At 34.4% G+C, this 19,535-nt stretch overlaps 1 protein-coding gene across 2 annotated transcripts in view; it reads left to right on the top strand.

The window, feature by feature from the left end:
• Positions 1-17,934, top strand: part of ap1g1 (adaptor related protein complex 1 subunit gamma 1) — a 212,642-nt gene extending 194,708 nt beyond the window's left edge. For both annotated transcript variants that reach the window (XM_039763306.1, XM_039763307.1), the window contains 3 exons: positions 2,536-2,696; positions 11,848-11,946; positions 12,438-17,934. In XM_039763306.1, coding sequence (XP_039619240.1) covers positions 2,536-2,696; positions 11,848-11,946; positions 12,438-12,539 — 362 coding nt within the window. In that variant the 3' untranslated portion in view covers positions 12,540-17,934. The remainder of the gene's footprint in view (positions 1-2,535; positions 2,697-11,847; positions 11,947-12,437) is intronic.
• The last annotated feature ends 1,601 nt before the right edge of the window (positions 17,935-19,535 follow it).

Raw genomic sequence — 19,535 nt, forward strand, 5'->3', positions numbered from 1 at the left:
AAATTTGTCAAATTATATTAATATATTCTATGGATGGTTAAGTAATCTCTTTAAAAAAATAAATTAAAGAAAAAACACCATTTCAAATATATAAGTGCACGCTAATTCAGTCAAGATAAAATCGATCGTATCAGAATTGAGTCGAATTGGGACATCAGTGCTGATGCCTAGCCTTAGTGCTGTCATTCCTGCCAAACAGCTCTGTGATCTGCATGTGTTTTGCATCTTCTACTCATGTTTTTACAGATTGATTGGTGTGTCAGTAAATTTACTCATGTAAACATGTTGACCTCAGTTCTTTTATTATCATATCCTCAGCAAGAGCAACTCCTCTACGAGGCTGAAGTTAGCTACTTATTCTCAACTTTTTATTTGACTTTTGAATTTGAATCTTTCTCAAAACAACCCATGAGTGTTAACTCAATAGAGATAAAGACTTACTAATAGGGGCAACAGGTCAGGAGTGATGCATAGGGCTCATAAGGGCTTCTTTACCTCAGCTACTTCTACTGTTGACTCTTACTTGTTTATTTGAGTAAAATTAATATGTTTGCATAAGTAGTTTCCCCAAATGTTAGTATTTTGTAAATCCATCTTGTGCAGCAATAAGCCCTTCAGATTATTTTGGGATGTCAGTATGTGTAAGCTTTGCACACTGTTCATTCTTCGGGCAGTTGTTCAGGTTAATTGGATGACGCTTGCACATCAAGAAGTTTCAAATTGTGTCAGAGGTTCTCAGTCAGTTTGAAGTCAGGGCTTTAACAGGACCATAGAGCAATTCAACTTTTGTGCCCCTGATACACTTACAGGTTACTTTGGTGTTTTGTTTGGAATAATTTACCTGCTGAAAGATTAACTTTTGCTCAATCTTCATGCTTTTAGCAGACTGAAACTGGTTATTTTGCATTCCTCATTCTTTCATCATCCATTCTTTCTCCTCTTTTAACCAGATGTCTGGCTAATGAAATCAGACTTACAAAATTATACTACTATCATTACTTCATTATAGGTAGAGTTTTTGGACATATAGGCAGTATTGTATTTGTGTCACACAAATCTAACATTTCTTTCAGCATTGGTCAAAAAACTCTTTGATAGACCAATCTGACCACATAACCCTTTATCAGAAATAAATCAGTCTCATTTTTTTGACAATCCCCAGATTGTCTTTCGTATCCTTCTTTTTGATTTCTTTGCATATGTCCTATATGGGCAAGTATTATCCAGATCTCCAGATATAGTTGACTATTACACCTATTCTCTAGTCTTGGACACTGTACTCTGTTGTTCCTTAAGAATTAATTTTGGTTTCTCTGTGGCTTCCCTTACAAATTCAGAGGGTTTTGAAAGACATTCTTCCTATTTAGCATCGGGATATATTGATGTTCTGATAATTGACACACCAGTGACCCAGACACATCCAAGCACTTGGATGTTTTTTTGTACCACTTTCTATTTTATGGATTTTTATTATTTTATGTTTAGCTTCTTTGAATGGTCCTTAATCTTCATTATCAGAGCTGTCCTTTAGAATCATAACCTGAATTATTTATATATATATATATATATATATATATATATACACACACACTTTTTAATGTAGGTAAATCATTTCGACCTGGTTATTTTAAAAGTAGCTCGCAAGCCGAAAAACTATGGGCCCCGATCTAGTTAGTTGCGGTAATAAGAGCGTAGAAAGCATAACTTGTCCAGCATGCGGCCGTCCAGGCGAGAGAGTACTTTGTGCAGAGTACGCCAGCTGCTAAAAAACCACGCTTTGCCTCCACAGATACAGATACACTTCTTCTAAACAATGCCTGCGCTTGCCGTTGCTGTGAAACACCACCATTTCAGCTGTTACTGATGCATCCAGTTTCTTGTCATCATTCTGTGATGGAAGTTTCTTGGCACAGATAATGCGGATGCAACAAACTGACGCATTGCAATTTCAAGTTGCTGTACAAAGCTGTTGTCTGACAGACGTGATGAAGTCTTCAGTTTTCAACTATAACTCTGTTATTTCTTGATCAATTTTTACACTTTTACACGCTATATATGCAAACTTGGCCATTCCCGGTTTCCTGGGAAAATGCAGGAATGAAAAATGTCCGGGAGCCCGGGATTGGATACTCTACTCAGCAATAATACCTGTGCAAACTGAATGTTTACTTCTTAATTCCTAAGATTCTTTTCTAATGTAACACAATGTCAAATTTAAAAAAAAAAAAAAGTTTCATAACAAAAAACAAAATTTTAGTGTAGCATTTTTTACTCAGTAAATGTCGATTGGTTAACAATGTCAATACTATGTATGTTGATAAAACCCAAATAGGTCCAGTTACCCAAAAATATGATCTATTCAGAAAGTGAAAAGGTATGTCATTCATATAGGAATGTGGTTTTCAGGGACTTGAGCGTAATTGAATAGCCTAGATATATAGTGTGTGTCTCTAGATATAACTATGATAGTTTCCTTTTGTATATTTTAACATCAGAAGGCTGAAAATGAAAGAAAAGTCTATGCTTATTTTCTAGGTATTCCACCCATGACAGCCTACAATAAAAATGGTTTGAAAATAGAGTTTACTTTTGAAAGGTCCAACACAAATCCCAATATTGCAGTAATTACAATACATGCCTCAAACTCAACGGATGCCGAGATGACAGAGTTTGTATTCCAAGCTGCAGTACCAAAGGTAATCTTGTGTAAATACTTGTATCTTGTTTTGTTAGTTGCTGCCTCAAAATATTATACTCCTTAACCTGCTTGTTTATAACTAATCTGTTTACATTTTATACATTAGAAATAAGGTAATTGTGTTATTGTGTGACATTAAATTGAGAATTACACCTTATGTTTATACGTAGTAAATGTTCCTTACTAATTTCTGTTTTAAGAGTGGAATTTTCAGACACTATATAAAATGCGGGAAAATTGTTAAATTCCGTTTTGTTTTGTTTTTGTTATATGCAAATGATCCTTTTAATTTGAAAAAACTTGAAACATTTTTATATGCAGTACAAATGTAATTAGAGTAGTTCAACATTCTTACTTGTCATATCTTGCCTAAATATTTTTCATTTTCTTTGGCTGTCCTCTGTTGTTAAAGTATTTCTCTGAGGGATTTTTTTGAGTTTGGTAAATCTTGCCTATTATCCTGAAATTACTTTGTAATTTCTCCCATATGGACATCAACAGCCTTTCATTTCTGGGCCCTTTGAAGCTCTTTTATCTTGAAATGATGTGTCGCCACTCATTTTGCATGAATAAGACTAAAACATTTGTAACGATTTGCTCCCTGCTCACTCCTGGTAAGGTGCACTTGAAGCTATCTGAGTTTAGGGGTCTACTACCCTTGAATTTGGCATGATTTTTTTTTTCTTTGTTATTGTTGTTCACCTCCATTACATGTAACAGGACATGTAGACAGATATTTAACGGAATGAATCTTTATAGAAAAGTAAAGATTACATGAAGCAATTATTACAAACTGATGACTGCTTTACCATCCCGACCTTTTTTGGAATGTGTTGCAGGTCTAAAATGCAGGAACGGATATATAGTACACCCCCGAAGTTCATAGGGGTTACATTCCTAGAGTACTTGCCAATTGTGAAAAGCCGTGAATTATGGATGTGGTTAAAAAAATGCCAGTATTTATTGTTTAAACCCTAAATATGCCCCCAAAACATTTTAATTTAATTTCAACCTCAACAGCTTGATACATTACCTAAAAAAAAGAATGTAAAGGTAAACCCGTATACTGTACTGTACTGATATGTCACCCAAAGTGCTAGAATGTAAAATACAATATTACCGCTATATGTACTGTAATTCATGCAAGTGTGTTTTCATTCCCAGAAGCCTTAGAAGGTGCAGGGCATTTCGATGGCATCTTGAGGTTTTAACCCTTAAACTGCCACATACTTGGGGGTTAATGCATCCCTGGGCGCCAAATACTTTTTTTGCTGCATTTTTCAAGTAAACGTCACAATTCACAAAGAAAAAGTGAAATTTTAATGGAACACTTTTTTTTTTTTTCCCCAATGCAAAGAGCATCACAATTACTGCAACATTGATCATTTTACACACTGCCAATGAACTGTAAAGACTATTTAAAAAGCAACTGGAACAATATGTACAAGGTACAACTGACGCCGTTGATGAAATTCAGTAAGTCAACTGCGGTTGAACTGCATGCAAGCACACAGAGGTAAACACTGATGATTGCAGGCTAGTCCAGTGTACCAGCTCAATCCCAGAGACATTGAGACTGCAGTGCTACAGGGACTGGCAGTGGCCATGAGCTGGCTACTCAATGAATGAATGTACGGCACTGACTGATCAGCTCTGGCGTGGCGATAAATTGCACTGGGATCTGACTATAGCCGGAGATGTGTCACAGGGCAGCAGTCAATCAGCAGCAAGGAGAAATGAATAACGCTGTAGCAGTCCGGTGTCGCTAAGAAGGCGGTGATTTATTTACTTTTATGGTGGAGAGATTCCAGGGACACACTCAGCCTTAACCCAACCCACATGCACTCACAAACAGAGACAAAAACAAAGCAAACCGGTAATCAAACAGCAAATAAAGAATGTAATGAAAACAACAATGCCACCCCTGTTCACCTTACAGCGATTACACATTAAATGCAATAAAAGACTAACAAAACACACACAGTAAAGTCCTTGAAAAACAGCAATGGATGAAATGTGATGATGAAAATACAGTAGTTTAGAGATCCGCATGTTGAATGGGTGGGTGGTTTCAGGAGCGCTCCTTTCTACACAGGATGGCAGTGATTCCACTTACAGTCCTCATGTACACAGGCAGATGGCAGACAATCCAGACCCCAACCACGAAACGATCCAGGACAAAACTTGTAAGTACAATTAACCCAAAAGAAGGCAGGCAAAGGGACAGGAACTTGAAAGACAAATTACAAAAAAAATGTTTTTTTTTTTTCTTTTGGTCACTGGCCCCCTTTTTAAAAGCCGAGCTGACATCCTTTGACCCCAACAGCCCCTGATTGGCTACTTTCACCATCCCAAGCCACGTTTTCCTCTATGGTTGTTTCCTGTTCTGTCTACAGTGCAGTATTGCCACGAAAAAAGCCATAGAAAATTGCGGAGGATATTTTGCAGTTTCCGCTAACAATTATTAGTTAGGTTCTAAGGAATAATCCGCAAAACGACTGAGGCTGCAAACCCTGAACCGCGTCTTCACGGGCGTCTACTATACATTAATAATAATAATGAAATTCACCGGACAAAACTTGAAATATCTTGGGTTCATACTATCTGCAATGAAATAACTGTCAAAGCAAATTTAAGAATGATAGCATTTTTTTATTTGCATTTTCCATACCCAACTGATTCTGACTTGGGGTTGTAATTTTATTGTATATATTGAAATTACATAACTACAATAAATAATTGCAGATTTTTAAGCAGTAGTGTATACCATTCATTCATTTAAATTCCATTTATCTCATTCATGTAGAAGAGGGACCTCTGTGAATGTTTATATACATCTGTTTTGCTTTATTGGACCTTCACAGTGGAACATTTTCCTTCTAGGAAAACTTTATATTTAAATGGTATCTTTTTATGAGTTGTTGTTTGTTTTGTCTGTTATTACACATTGTTTTCTTTTGTTAAAAGTATGAAGTTATTTAGTTTTCTCATGCATTTTCTTTTTCAGTTGTAGTATGTATGAATTTGTCAGCCAGAGACTATTTGAAAATGTAAATGTCAGAATTTTAATAATTTTTCAAGTACTGAAAAATATTAAATAATTCAGTGCATCCAGAAAGTATTCACAGCACATCACTTTTTCCACATTTTATGTTACGGCCTTATTCCAAAATGAATTAAATTCATTTTTTTCCTCTGAATTCTACATACAACAGCCCATAATGACAACGTGAAAAAAGTTTACTTGAGGTTTTTGCAAATTTAATAAAAATAAAAAAAACTGAGAAATCACATGTACATAAGTATTCACAGCCTGTGCCATGAAGCTCAAAATTGAGCTCAGGTGCATGCTGTTTCCCCTGATCATCCTTGAGATATTTCTACAGCTTAATTGGAGTCCACCTGTGGTAAATTCAGTTGATTGGACATGATTTGGAAAGGCACACACCTGTCTATATAAGGTCCCACAGGTGACAGTTCATGTCAGAGCACAAACCAAGCATGAAGTCAAAGGAATTGTCTCGAGGCACAAATCTGGGGAAGGTTACAGAAAATTTCTGCTGCTTTGAAGGTCCCAATGAGCACAGTGGCCTCCATCATCCATAAGTGGAAGAAGTTCGAAACCACCAGGACTCTTCCTAGAGCTGGTCGGCCGTCTAAACTGAGCGATCGGGGGAGAAGGGCCTTACTCAGGGAGGTGACCAAGAATCCGATGGTCACTCTGTCAGAGCTCCAAAGGTCCTCTGTGGAGAGAGGAGAACCTTCCAGAAGGACAACCATCTCTGCAGCAATCCACCAATCAGGCCTGTATGGTAGAGTGGCCAGACGGAAGCCACTCCTTACTAAAAGGCACATGGCAGCCTGCCTGGAGTTTGCCAAAAGGCACCTGAAGGACTCTCAGACCACAAGAAACAAAATTCTCTGGTCTGATGAGATAAAGATTGAACTCTTTGGTGTGAATGCCAGGCGTCATATTTGGAGGAATCCAGGCACCGCTCATCACCAGGCCAATACCATCCCTACAGTGAAGCATGGTGGTGGCAGCATCATGCTGTGGGGATGTTTTTCAGCGGCAGGAACTGGGAGACTAGTCATGATAAAAGGAAAGATGACAGCAGCAATGTACAAAGACATCCTGGATGAAAACCTGCTTCAGAATGCACTTGACCTCAGACTGGGGCGATGGCTCATCTTTCAGCAGGACAACGACCCTAAGCACACAGCCAAGATATCAAAGGAGTGGCTTCAGGACAACTCTGTGAATGTCCTTGAGTGGCCAAGCCAGAGCCCAGACTTGAATCCGATTGAACATCTCTGGAGAGATCTTAAAATGGCTGTGCACCGATGCTTCCTATCCAACCTGATGGAGCTTGAGAAGTGCTGCAAAGAGGAATGGGCGAAACTGGCCAAGGACAGGTGTGCCAAGCTTGTGGCATCATATTCAAAAAGACTTGAAGCTGTAATTGCTGCCAAAGGTGCATCAACAAAGTATTGAGCAAAGGCTGTGAATACTTATGTACATGTGATTTCTCAGTTTGTTTTTTTTTTATTAATAATTTTGCAAAAACCTCAAGTAAACTTTTTTCACGTTGCCATTATGGGGTGTTGTGTGTAGAATTCTAAGGAAAAAATTTAATCTATTTTGGAATTAAGGCTGTAACATAACAAAATGTGGAAAAAGTGATGCGCTGTGAAAACTTTACGGATGCACTGTACAAACAGCATAAAAGTCTAAACGTATATTTTTAACCATTAATTATTAGGGGTACATATATCTTTCTAATTATGTGCCTGCCCTTGCTCATTCTGTTGTCAAACCTATTTGTTTCAGCACTGTTGAAGTCAGCACTGTGAACATCATTTTTTTCATTAAAAAGATCCCTTGCATACATACATACATAATTTGTCACCTTAAGGTACATTTTAACAAAATGCTGTGTCCATGTTAAGTTATGTATTATAGTAAAGAAAAAGCCTGATATTAAAACATGTAATTGGCAGGCATTATCACAAGAAATTCACATACTCCTAAAACATTACATACTAGGGTTATCAAGTTTACATTTGTTTTTCTTGTATTTTTTATTATAATTTAATTTGAATAGTCAGATCTGAATTGAAATATTCAAATGTCTTCAATCAGAATATCTTATTTAGTACATTAGTGAATGAAAGTGAGCCAAATTTAATATGACAATGATTTCATTTTGCGCAGTCTGTATTTTTTTTTTAACAAAAGCTTTTCTCGATGTGTGCTTTTATGAGCAGTCTTATTAAAGTACAACACCCAATTGTTTTATGTAATAACATAATTCACTAATCCAGCCTTTCTTCATGTAAAGCAAAAGCAGCATGCTAGACATGAGACAGCATGAGCACTTTTGCTAAACTTCTGTCAGAAAGGGATGACTGAAGTACAAGGGGAAGACAAGTTGGCAACAAAAAAAAAAAAGAGTGCTCTCTGTTTTTGGTAATATTTTGCCTTCAGCAAACAGGATACTGAAAAAATTGAAGTCTAAACATAACACAAGAACTTGTTTTATTGGTGGAACTCAAATTTTGCATAGCTAACAAAAGAGAGAGATGAGACTAGATTAGTGTTAGATGGTACTCAGTGATTGAGTTCGGTATTGATATCAGCTTTTAGACCTCAGTGCTGGTACTGAAACAGTACTGAAGCAAATAACGGATAGCAACCTGCACACAAGAGTGCACTGTACTAAAGCACAATAATGCAACGCAAGATGTGAAACAAACACCTCACTGCCTTTTTGTTACAAGTTAATTTTTGAATTCTAAATCTTATCGAAGAGGATGGGGAGGTTTAGGAGGATTGTCCCACACTGAGTCTACAGTGTGCGTCCTTGTCTTGTTAATTGGTGGTTCCATCCTGTGTGTGTGTTTTCAGCCACTTTATTTGGTGCCCACCTCAGGTTTCATTCTGCTCCTAACTGCATACCTGTTTTCACCTTTAAATGGCACTTGAGTTGCTCATAGCATAGTTTGTTTAAAGGGAGGTATCACATAGATAGGAGTAAATCTGTTGTGACTGTATGTACAGTCATAGTTGATCTATTTATTAGTTTTCAAAAAACTATAAATCATTTGATGAATAAGTAAAGGGTGACATTGTTCTTTTTCCTTACAATTTTTTTTTTTTTCTTTCTTCTAACAGTGGTCTGGCTGATATTAATAAATACCTAATTGTTTGATTAGAAAACTTTAAAAAGATCCATGGTATATGAAGATATGTGTCAAGGTTTGATTATAGACCTGCTACTTTTAGAAACAAAATCTGGCCACCTTTCTATATAGATGCCCGTTTGGCATGTGTACCACTAAGTCAGGCATTTAAGTATGCGAAATTCATACACACCTGCAAGATGCAAGGTGACCTCAGCATAGCAAGCCACATTACTAACCCTGATCACCTGAAGGTAAGACAGTAAAGATACAAAGTAAAGGGAAAAAACCTCTCCACCTTGTAATTGCTATCATGCATATGTCCCACAGACTGCTATGCATATGCATTACTATTTGTGCAATGGTTAATTAGAAAACTCATTTACAAAAAAAAGAAAAAAAAAGTGTGGCATAGGAAACGCACACTATCTTTTCTTTTCCAATTGTATGTGATTTTACAGTGAAACTATTGATTATATTGATAATAAATTATTTTCATAAAATAACTTTATATAACTTATTGTTCAAGAATTTTCTCAGATGTTCATAAACAGTCTGATGGCCCGCGCAGCAGTGCAGGAATGAAGTCAACTTGCATATTCTCATTACTATTACATTTTAGTCTTGCACTTCCAAATAAATGAGTCGAGTCCTGTGGCCATGCAGACCTCTACTCTTACAGCAACAAATACATATACATTGCAACCAACCCTACAAAAGATGGAGCAAGATTAATGTCATCAATTTACCTTTTACTGTTAAACAATTTACAACAGTTTGTTTTTTGTGTGTATTTTGAGTTATAATTTATATTAAAAATTTTAAAGTTAAGATATTTAGATTTAGTTTACATTTCACACTCTATAGTCTGATATTCAAAGTTCTTGTTTCTTTAATGAGCATTAGTTTATTGTTCAATCATTTGGAGTTATTTTGTTTGTGTTTTACTTGTATTATGTCCTTGAACTTTTTGCAAGAAATTAAGATTACGAATAGACAAGATATGTGCATTTTTCATAGTTTTATATATTTTAAAACTTGATATTTTATCAGATCGTGCAATACAATGATCTCCTGACAGTTTATATTTGACTCTGCAAACACAAACTGATATAACCAAGGAGAATGCAGAGAAGCAAAAGCACAGCACAGCATGGCTACAATACATAGTACACAAAAGAAGCTCCAGACAGAATAATCATCCTTAATGTCCAAGACCTTCAGTGTATCTCTTGATCTGTAGATTCTTATTTTCATGTTTACTTTTGCATGAAGTGTAAATATAGCCTGACCTGTAAAAAGCTCCATTAGCAAAAGAAAGTATAGTTAAAAAAGGGGGGTGATCGGGAGTATCTCAGGATGTAGGTAAACATGGAATTTTGTCTATATTTAAGAAAAAAGCATTGTTCATTTCCTTTCTGTTGTTTGAAAAAAGTGCCGGGTAAGTTTTTAATAAATAATGTATTGCGAGAAGAGCATGGTAATGGTCTTCCAGGGATATTTGTATTGTATGGCAAGGTTCATGTATGTAAGTGTCAAAATTGTTTCCCATGTTTAAAATATTTAATACATACTTAGACATATCTCACAAATCTTTAAAGCTAATGTTGTATGTTTTACCAATAAGCATTCCTAGTCTTACAGTGCTTACTGTTGAAATATTTAAAATCCATTTCTACAGTTACAAAATTGCCTTGTATATTGACACCTTTTTGTCCACAATATTTTTTTTCAACTTTACATTAATTTGCCTGAGTTTAATTTGCTGTTATTTTTTTTTTTTGTTTTGTTGTAAACTTAACTTTATTAGTTTAGTACACAACATTATGAATTATTGTTGTGTGTGTTGTATCTGAGATTAATATTAATGGTTCATTTCAAATATTAACTAAACATTGTAGTGTTCCAGTAGCCACTAGACATTCATGAATTTGTCATTTGAGGTTTTCGATGTGCAGGAGTGACCTCCTCTCTAATGCTAAGCAAAATAATTAAAGATTTAATATTTGAGGTTTGATATTTTCTGAGACATGTCTATTTTAAAAGACAGACTGCAAGACTTCACAGGGCAGTTATTTGGTTAAAAAGTATTCCCAGTTTCCTTCCAAATTTCAACCTTTCATTTTATGATGCAGCGTTACCTATTGATACGGTTGTAATAGCTTTAATTTTCAATTAAATGTAGTTACAGACACCAGGCAAGTCTTGTGTTTTGTTTCACCACTTAACAGTTTCAATGTATACATTTTCTAACATTGTGCACAGGGTCTAAGATTATTACTAATTACTGTATTATTGTAATGGGATAGTTTAATTAGCGAAATTTTCACTTGGGCAGGTTTTCAGTATTCTTGATTCCTGCACATAATAGTGTTTCACAGTACTGAAAGAGAAGTATTAAACTTGTTTAGGTAATTATCCATGATCATAAAATGAAAAAATGCAAGTGAGAAGTTCCTGTTCAAAATAAAAACTGAACTGATGAATTAAGTAGAATGAAAGCAATTGTAAAGTCAGTTTTACGGAGCTGGACCAGCACAATGAAAATATAACTACATTATATATCCATTAACATGAATTAAAAATGAAAACTAAAAGACTGATTTTACTCTAATTTTAGTAGCTGTAAATTAAAAAACTAGTGTGGAATTTATTTAGTCTTAACAATATAGTTTGCTTCCTTAAATGGGTGGTATGCACATTGAGGTTAAGAATTTCTCTCTGAAAATATCTCTAAGCTTAAAATTGAAAAAAATTTAAAATTACTGTCCAGAGGAGATGAATGTAACTAAGCTCATCAGTTCCCCCCTACTCCCTTTGAGCACTCCATAAAAATATTTGGTAAAGAAAACTTAATGTTGTATGATTAATTTTTATTTACTTTTTTTCTGTCTTTCAGATACAACTTAATATACCAGTAGTTAAATGTGTACACAGTAAAATCACATTTCTTGTTATTCTCTTAGACATTCCAGCTGCAGCTGCTATCTCCCAGTAGTAATATTGTCCCAGCATTGAACACAGGAACAGTGACACAAGTCATCAAAGTGCTCAACCCACAGAAGGTCAGTGTTACCATTGTTTATGCATGTTTTTTCTTTTCTTCCTTTATTTTTATACAGTAATAACATTTGTTTAAATTATGAGTATGGAAAAAATATTTTTGGAGTCCAGTAGAATAAGGTGTTAAAACCCTTAACCAGTAAATAAAAGCTGTAAATATATCTCAGAGTTTGACTTGATGTATTATACTATACAAAATCAAAATGTTTTGTTTGACATCAGAAGTTTATCTGCATATATGTTATTGATGCCTTAATGCCGTAAGTGTATTATTCCTCTTTTATAAATATTTGCTATTTTTAAATTATTTTCATTTGCTACCTGTATATCTGAAATGCTATATATGCTTGTAAAACAGTAATTCAATTAAGGCATAATTAAGTATTAAAATAAAGCAAATTGGGAGGATTGGCTATCTTAGAGTCTCACACAGTTGGTATCTAAAATGCCAACCTGCCTAGTGTTCAACTGAAGTTAATTTTCTGTTTTAAAGCAACAACTTCGGATGAGGATCAAGCTGACCTATATGCATAAAGGTTCTTCTATACAGGATCTGGCAGAAGTCAACAATTTTCCTGCACAGTCTTGGCAGTGATTACTTTGCTTTCTTGCACACCTAAAAAGGAAACTTTTTGAAAAGATCCTACTGAATGATCCCATATGAAGACCTCTCTCAAAAAGCAACCTTGGGATGCACAGGGAGCAATGGAATCTTTCTGACATGAAATAATGTTTTTGGAAAACATATCCAGTAAAAACTACTAGATTGATTGACCCTTCATCTTTGAAGAAGTCTACTGACAATAAGTTTATTTCTCTGTCTCCCAACATACACCATATGTCCTTTTTCTCTCTGTTTGCTGTCAGGTTGCATAATTGACTTGCATCTGTTTAATCCTTAACTGTTAATAAGTGCACAGCAACTGAAAAGCCCTTGCAGATATGATCTATTCTGTCAGTTAATTTAAGTTTGTGGTGGGGTCTTTGCTGCTTTTTATAAGATTTTTGAATCTTTAAGTTGTGTGAAAATAAATGATGGGGACATTTTTGAGCAAATTCTCCCCTAATTTTTGGCACCTAAATTATATGTTTTGACCAACAATTCATTTTCTGCAGCCATTGTTCTTAACCTGTAAACAAAAATAATGATTTTAAATTACATATTATACTACTATCTTGGCCATTTACTGTAGCTGGGCTGTGTCTTTTGTTTTTTGATTTTTTTCTTTTTCCATATTTGAATATGAAGATTTTTTACATCTGGCACAAAGAAAGACATTTTGAATGACATGTCTCTAGAATGACAGGCAGAGTTGCATTTCAGTGTAATTTCATTGGTATACAACTGCATTATAATGCTTTTTTAAAAAACATGTAGGATTGAAAATATTTTTATTTTCACTAAAGAAAGAAAGGAATCTAGTTTTTGAATTAAGACAAATAACGCATGATGTTTTCCTCCATACTTTCTGAAAATTACATGAAAGGTGCCACAAAGTGTAATTTTCTCCTTTTTGCATATACTTGTTAACACGGGTCCGTACAGTAAAAACTTTGCGCTACAGCTTTCACTTGCATCCAGTAACATCTTGGAAAGGGGGTGCAACTGTTGTTATGAAAGAGAAAAAATCTCTTGTAAAATAATTCACATTGTCTTTACTGTTCATCCATTGACCTTTCAATGGCCAGCTATATTTAAGTGGGCCAGTGCCCCTAATTGTAAACTTCAGTTTATTGGAGAATGTAGATGCTGTTGAGTTATTTCACTGGTTTCATGTAAATTTTGTGCTAATAGAAAAAGCATCAGACTATTTTCTTTATGAACAGTGCAGCTATGCTTTCAATGTACAGATGTGCAGTTTAATCTAAAGAATTCAATAAAATGTTTTTCAGCTAAAAATGTATAAGTTAAAATTTGCCTTTAATTGTAGAGAATTCTATTCACGAAACTTGTCTCTTCAATTTATTTAAATAGCCCCATGTTTGCAGCTTGGCAGCATAGATATATCTGTCAATCTGGTTAAGTAAACCAAGCTATGCAGCTTCAGTTTTCATTTTTTTAAGCATTCGTTAACAAAAGCAGTCTTTGTAGATGAACATTTGAATTGACTTTGAATGTAGTGTTGGTACTTTTTGCGTTTCTGTGAATTAGTTTTTGCACCATCAAGGTCACATATTTCATCATCAGGCCATTGTAACAGTTTTATTAGGACTGTACTACAGTTCACATTTGACATTAAAAGAACTGAACCTTTTTTTTTTTTTAATTGGGATGTTTTATATTTAGACAAATCTATGCTGAAAATATTGCAGTTGCTAAAATGAGTGCCTTTATTATTGTGTAGGCAGTATAAACTCTTAAGTGCTAACTGCACTTATCTGAATTCAGTATTTGTTTTTTTTTGGGGGTTTTTTTTTTTGCTCAGACCCTTAAATATTTATGGGTGGAAAGAGGTATATATTACTTTTACATTAAGATTGGCTGTAGTGGCCTCAATATTGTTAGTCTAAAAGTGATACATGTGGCATTGGTTGGTAAATTTGTTTATAGGCAGTCTTAATTATAAATTTAGATAAACCTCTGCATCTGAAAATTTCCTTAAGTATAGCAAAAAGAATTTATTTTCTCTTATAAAGAAATGATTATTTCATACTGTCTCTTTGCATTCCTTCAATTTTTTGTTTATTTCAATGTATATTTTTATTCTAATGCCAGCTTTACTTTGTTTTTCTTTGTGTGATTTTGCATTGTAGCTTAGCTGTCACAAAACAATTAAAACAATATTTGTAATACCTCACAAAACAGTTGCTTAGAGCTTACACTTTATAATGTGCATTTTATATTTAGAAGATAATCAAATATTTGGGAGAAGAAATGGTAAGGTAAAGTTGTGTCACTGAATGAATGACCTTTCATAACAGTAAGTGCAATGACCAAAGTAATGTTAAAACGTCTAATATTCATACCATTTGAGCTTAGAATAAAGTTCAAGAAAATTGGTTCAGAAAAAATGCTGGTAAGTAGTGGCCTGCAGTGATTGATATTCCATTTTGTGTGTATATGTATATTTAGGTCTTTTTCTAATATACTAGTTAGTCAGGTTCCCTAAATCTAATTTTGCAAACAGATGAAAATATAGTAATATTCAAAAATGATTACATTAAGGATTAGTTTTCTTTTATAACCTAGTTGGTTTGTTAATTAGGTGGGTTTTCATAAACCTTTTGTATATTGCAAAGAAAAAAAGATAAAAGACATTAGCACCTGCTACATACTTGTATATTGTAAATAGCTGTACAAAATATTGCTGAAGCTAATCCCATTTCAAAGTTTGCTGATATGATTGCCTGTATCCAAATGTATAAATAATTCACAATCATAGCTTATTGAACTACTGAATTAATCAATTGTTGATTTTAAAGAAAGGTCCTTTTAATGCAAATTTGCATTATACTCAAAGTCATTAGCAAACGCAAACGTTTCACATTATTGTCTTCTGGTTCAAAACTCTTCATTAGTAATTAATGTGGAAACCGTTGAAAGTACAAGAGTCAAGAGGTTGCTTGCCTAACAGCTTGATTATAAGAGCTGTGCAGTTGCTTATAAAACTGTGACTCTTTATATGTATGAATTATTTCCTTGGTGTATTCTCCTAAGAAAATGTTTCACCCCCCCTTTACCAATGCAATAAGAGTTTACCTCAAAACAGTCCTATATTTTACCCTTAACCACATTTTTGTATCCCACACAGTCTCGTTCATTCTCTCTGTTAATGCTGATAATTTAAAGTGCTGCATTCCCAAATTGTTTAACAGTTGTTATTATTATTATCATTATTATTATTATTATAAACAGTTGATTGAAGTGGTCCTTAGAGATATGTAATCTTCATGTCCCAGGCTCTATGTACATTAGCTATTTTTAATGCAGATACAAGATTATGCTGAGATGTAAATTAATTTTAATGGCAGAACAGTTTGCTGAGATGTAAATGAATTTTAATGGCAGAACAGTTTTTTGTTTAAAGTGATCTACTTTCTTGCCATTCATGGACTTTCTTAATATGTTTGTTTTTATTAGATATTCATTCTGTCCCTACTATGCATTTTGTTGTTTTGATCTGAACTTATATTGGTAAAATTAAATGTCATCAGTCAAACAGAGAGGATGCACTGTTTACACCTTCAAGACAATAATCATGTAATTAAAATATTCATAGTGTTTTTTTCCCCCTTTGGATTTTTTGGGAGTTTAGGAATTTTTACTGTCTGTACTTTTAAGTGACAACATTTCGCAAATATCAGTGAGAAATGGAAAGCTGACCACCATCTGTGATGTAAATATTTGGGGTTGGGGGCCAATATGCATTTTAGTATACAGTAGATCAGAAAATTTAAATGCAAACATACCTGATTCCTTTCTTTCTGTCATGTGCCAAGAACTGGTTTTTAACAGATTTATAATGCTTCACCCGAATTGGTATTTGAGCAGGGTTTTTTATTTGTATTTTGCCCATTATTACCACTTCAAGAGGAGTCTGACCACCAGTCTTGCATAACATTTGTCAAAGATTTTTAGTGCTGTTCAGTAAAACTTTCAAAGATATAATCGTTATCGCATACATGGAGTAAAACATTGAAGAAGCATCATTTACCATCATTTCTACATATTCTGCCATTTTTTATTGAGAAAAGTTAAAGATGTGGACTTTTTTTCTTTTCATGGCCTATTTCAATATGGTTTTATGTTTAGTATGGGTAAAAATGCTTTGGTCTCTCTTTTTGTTGCCTTTGCAAAAATGTTTGTTTTAAAATAATCTCAGAATAGGTTTTGGAATTGTACATGTTTTATGGAATCAGGTGATTTTTAATTTTACCATTAATAACAAATTATTTTCATGATTGACAACTTTGTTAATGGACAAGTGAGACATCTGTTGACATATTTGCATTATTTTGTACAAGTTAGTACATCCATTCATATGTGCATGTATCTCCCATACTGCTCAAGGTAAAAGGTGCAACATAAGGATGAGTTGCAGTAGTTCACACTCCGAACTGCATGTGAGTACCAGTGTGTAAATAGTCACCTTTCTGCCTTTTCTCCCTCTCAGTCTTTTTAAAACCGCACTGAGCCAGCTGACCTGCAATGTGAAAGTATGTTAGAAGCAGAAAAGTTGACTATACTTTAAACTGTTCAAATGAAAAAAGAAATGTTTCTGACAAATCAAAAGTGTGCAGTCTCCATTTCATTTTATGTGAATATTTTCAATGGTTTTATGTATTTTTCTCTTTGGACAAGGAATTGCAGTCTTAGTGTGCAGAGAACCCTGGCAGCAGACCACTTTTGTTTTAAAATTAATAACAAAGTATATTCCTGTACTTGAAACAGTCTTAAACAGTTTATAATACACACCTTTGTTTATTTTCACAAGAAATTACTGGTCAATAACTTAATAAAGCTGTAATTTTTCAAGTCACTTCCTTGACATAACAAATTTGAACATCTTTTAAACTACAAGTGAATGAAAATGTCAGGATTAAATGAGGAGTTGTACAAAAGTAAGTCTGTGTTACTGTCTTTGGGTTTGGAAAAAAGAATAAAATCTATGATCACTGACTAATAAAAGCAAATACATTCATAGATTGTTGTGAGATGATTTTCCCATTTGTTTCAAAATTAAACATTCACTGTGCAGAGAAATGAAGCAGACCAATATTTTGTGCAGCATATATCTTTGTAAAACCACTGCACATTAATTACAAAATGTGTGCTGCAGTTTATGTGGAAAGGACTTGTGAAGTTGAATGTTAGCAGATATTTATATACAAAGACTGGAGTTTAAAAGCAAGACTAGGACTGGCTATGAACTGGCCATTTTCAAGCTTCACTTATTGGTTGCTAAAAATAAATTTCTGAAAAAAGATCCTGTTTTTGTAAACCATGAATATGGAAATCACAAAAGGAATAAAGAATTGTTCAGAAGCAATTTCTGAGGGTTGATTTTGTTTCTGCATGTCCAACACAAAATTGGAAAAAGAAACTCAAGTGGAGTACCAAGTGCCTGCTTTCGTTTGTGTTTCATATACTGGCTGTGTTTTTTTTTTTGTTTTTTTTTTATTGAAGCATTAAATTTATTTTTATTATTTAAATCCCACCATATGGTTGAATGCATTCATACTATGAATATGTTCTACATTTGCAAAGTTAGACATGTTATATTTGTACTACTGCAAATACCCTAAGGCATAGCACTGCAGCCTATCCCCCCTTGGTGTTGTGCGGAGCACAGATTGGGCACTGTAAACTTTTTTTCCAGTTGTCACCTAAAGTTGTGAAATATACTGTTCTCTTACTTAACCATAACAATTGGGAGGTCAAAATGGATTTAACAGCAAACTACCTTAATCACAGTAAATAAATGTATTTGTTAGTAATTAAACATTTTGGTGACTCCTTTCTCCAGTGCAGCAAGAAATTGAAAACATTTGTTTACATCGTTCTCTGCTCCATTGAAGTACAGGCAGGTTAAGTGAGGCAATAAAGTGAAGCAGAGGTGGAAATTGAACAGAAAGGTTTGGGAAGGTTAAGGGAAAAGGAAGTTGGCGTCATTCAAATGCCACTTTGAATTGTGGTACATTTAATTTTGTGATGTTACTAATCATATTGGGATATAACAAACGTGAAGGCCTGGAAGTGCACAGATTTCACATTGTTGATCAATAATTGACTGAAGCCATGATATCCTGCCGTTCCTGTAGTGATGAGAGATAGATTTGACTAAATGCAGCAACTCTTTGCCTTGATAACATTCTTCACATTTTTATGGCAAAAGTGGTTCTTGATAGGTCTTCTGTCGATCTCCATCTCCGGTCCAGTGGAATTTTTTGGCATGAGAATTCTGGAGAGATGAATACAGAAATGGTACAACCATCACGAGAAGCTGTGCATGCGTGTTTGTGTGGACACGTTTGAGAGCTTCGGTCAAGAAGTAGACGTTACTTTACTTGCTTCTTTGTTTTACTGCATTTGCCTGAGCAAGTGCCCACTGGTAATTTCGGGGCAGATCCTGGCTTGCATTTTGACTCCCAAAATGTACAAGTTCACACACTGTAGAAATTGCATCACAAAAAAAAAAGATTAACGTTCCAGCCCCAATGCAGAACTGAGCAAACATGACTAGAAGGTGTGTTCAGGCCAGTAACACCAGATGCATATCCCAAAAAGAAACCTTTGTCTACATAAGAAACTGCATTTAGAATATCATGGAAAATTGATCAAATTTGAACATGTCAACTCATTTAAGTTTGCTATAAACATTTAACAATATAGAAAAGTACTAATGTGAGTTTACCACTTATTTCAATTCTGCAGAATGGCACCATTCAACACAACCCCCACCACATATTACACTGAATTCAATAAGATAGATTTGTTAGTCTGTGTTTGTAAGCACCAATTTTACTTGTTTGCAGCTGCTTTCATGCCAAAACATGAAATAGTCTATGATAAGTCTGTTAACTGGTCTATAAATGACTCTGTGATTATTCTACACTATATGGCCAAACATTTGTGGACACTTGAGCATCA

This window comes from Polypterus senegalus, chromosome 9, assembly GCF_016835505.1.
Source record: "Polypterus senegalus isolate Bchr_013 chromosome 9, ASM1683550v1, whole genome shotgun sequence".
NCBI lineage: Eukaryota > Metazoa > Chordata > Cladistia > Polypteriformes > Polypteridae > Polypterus > Polypterus senegalus.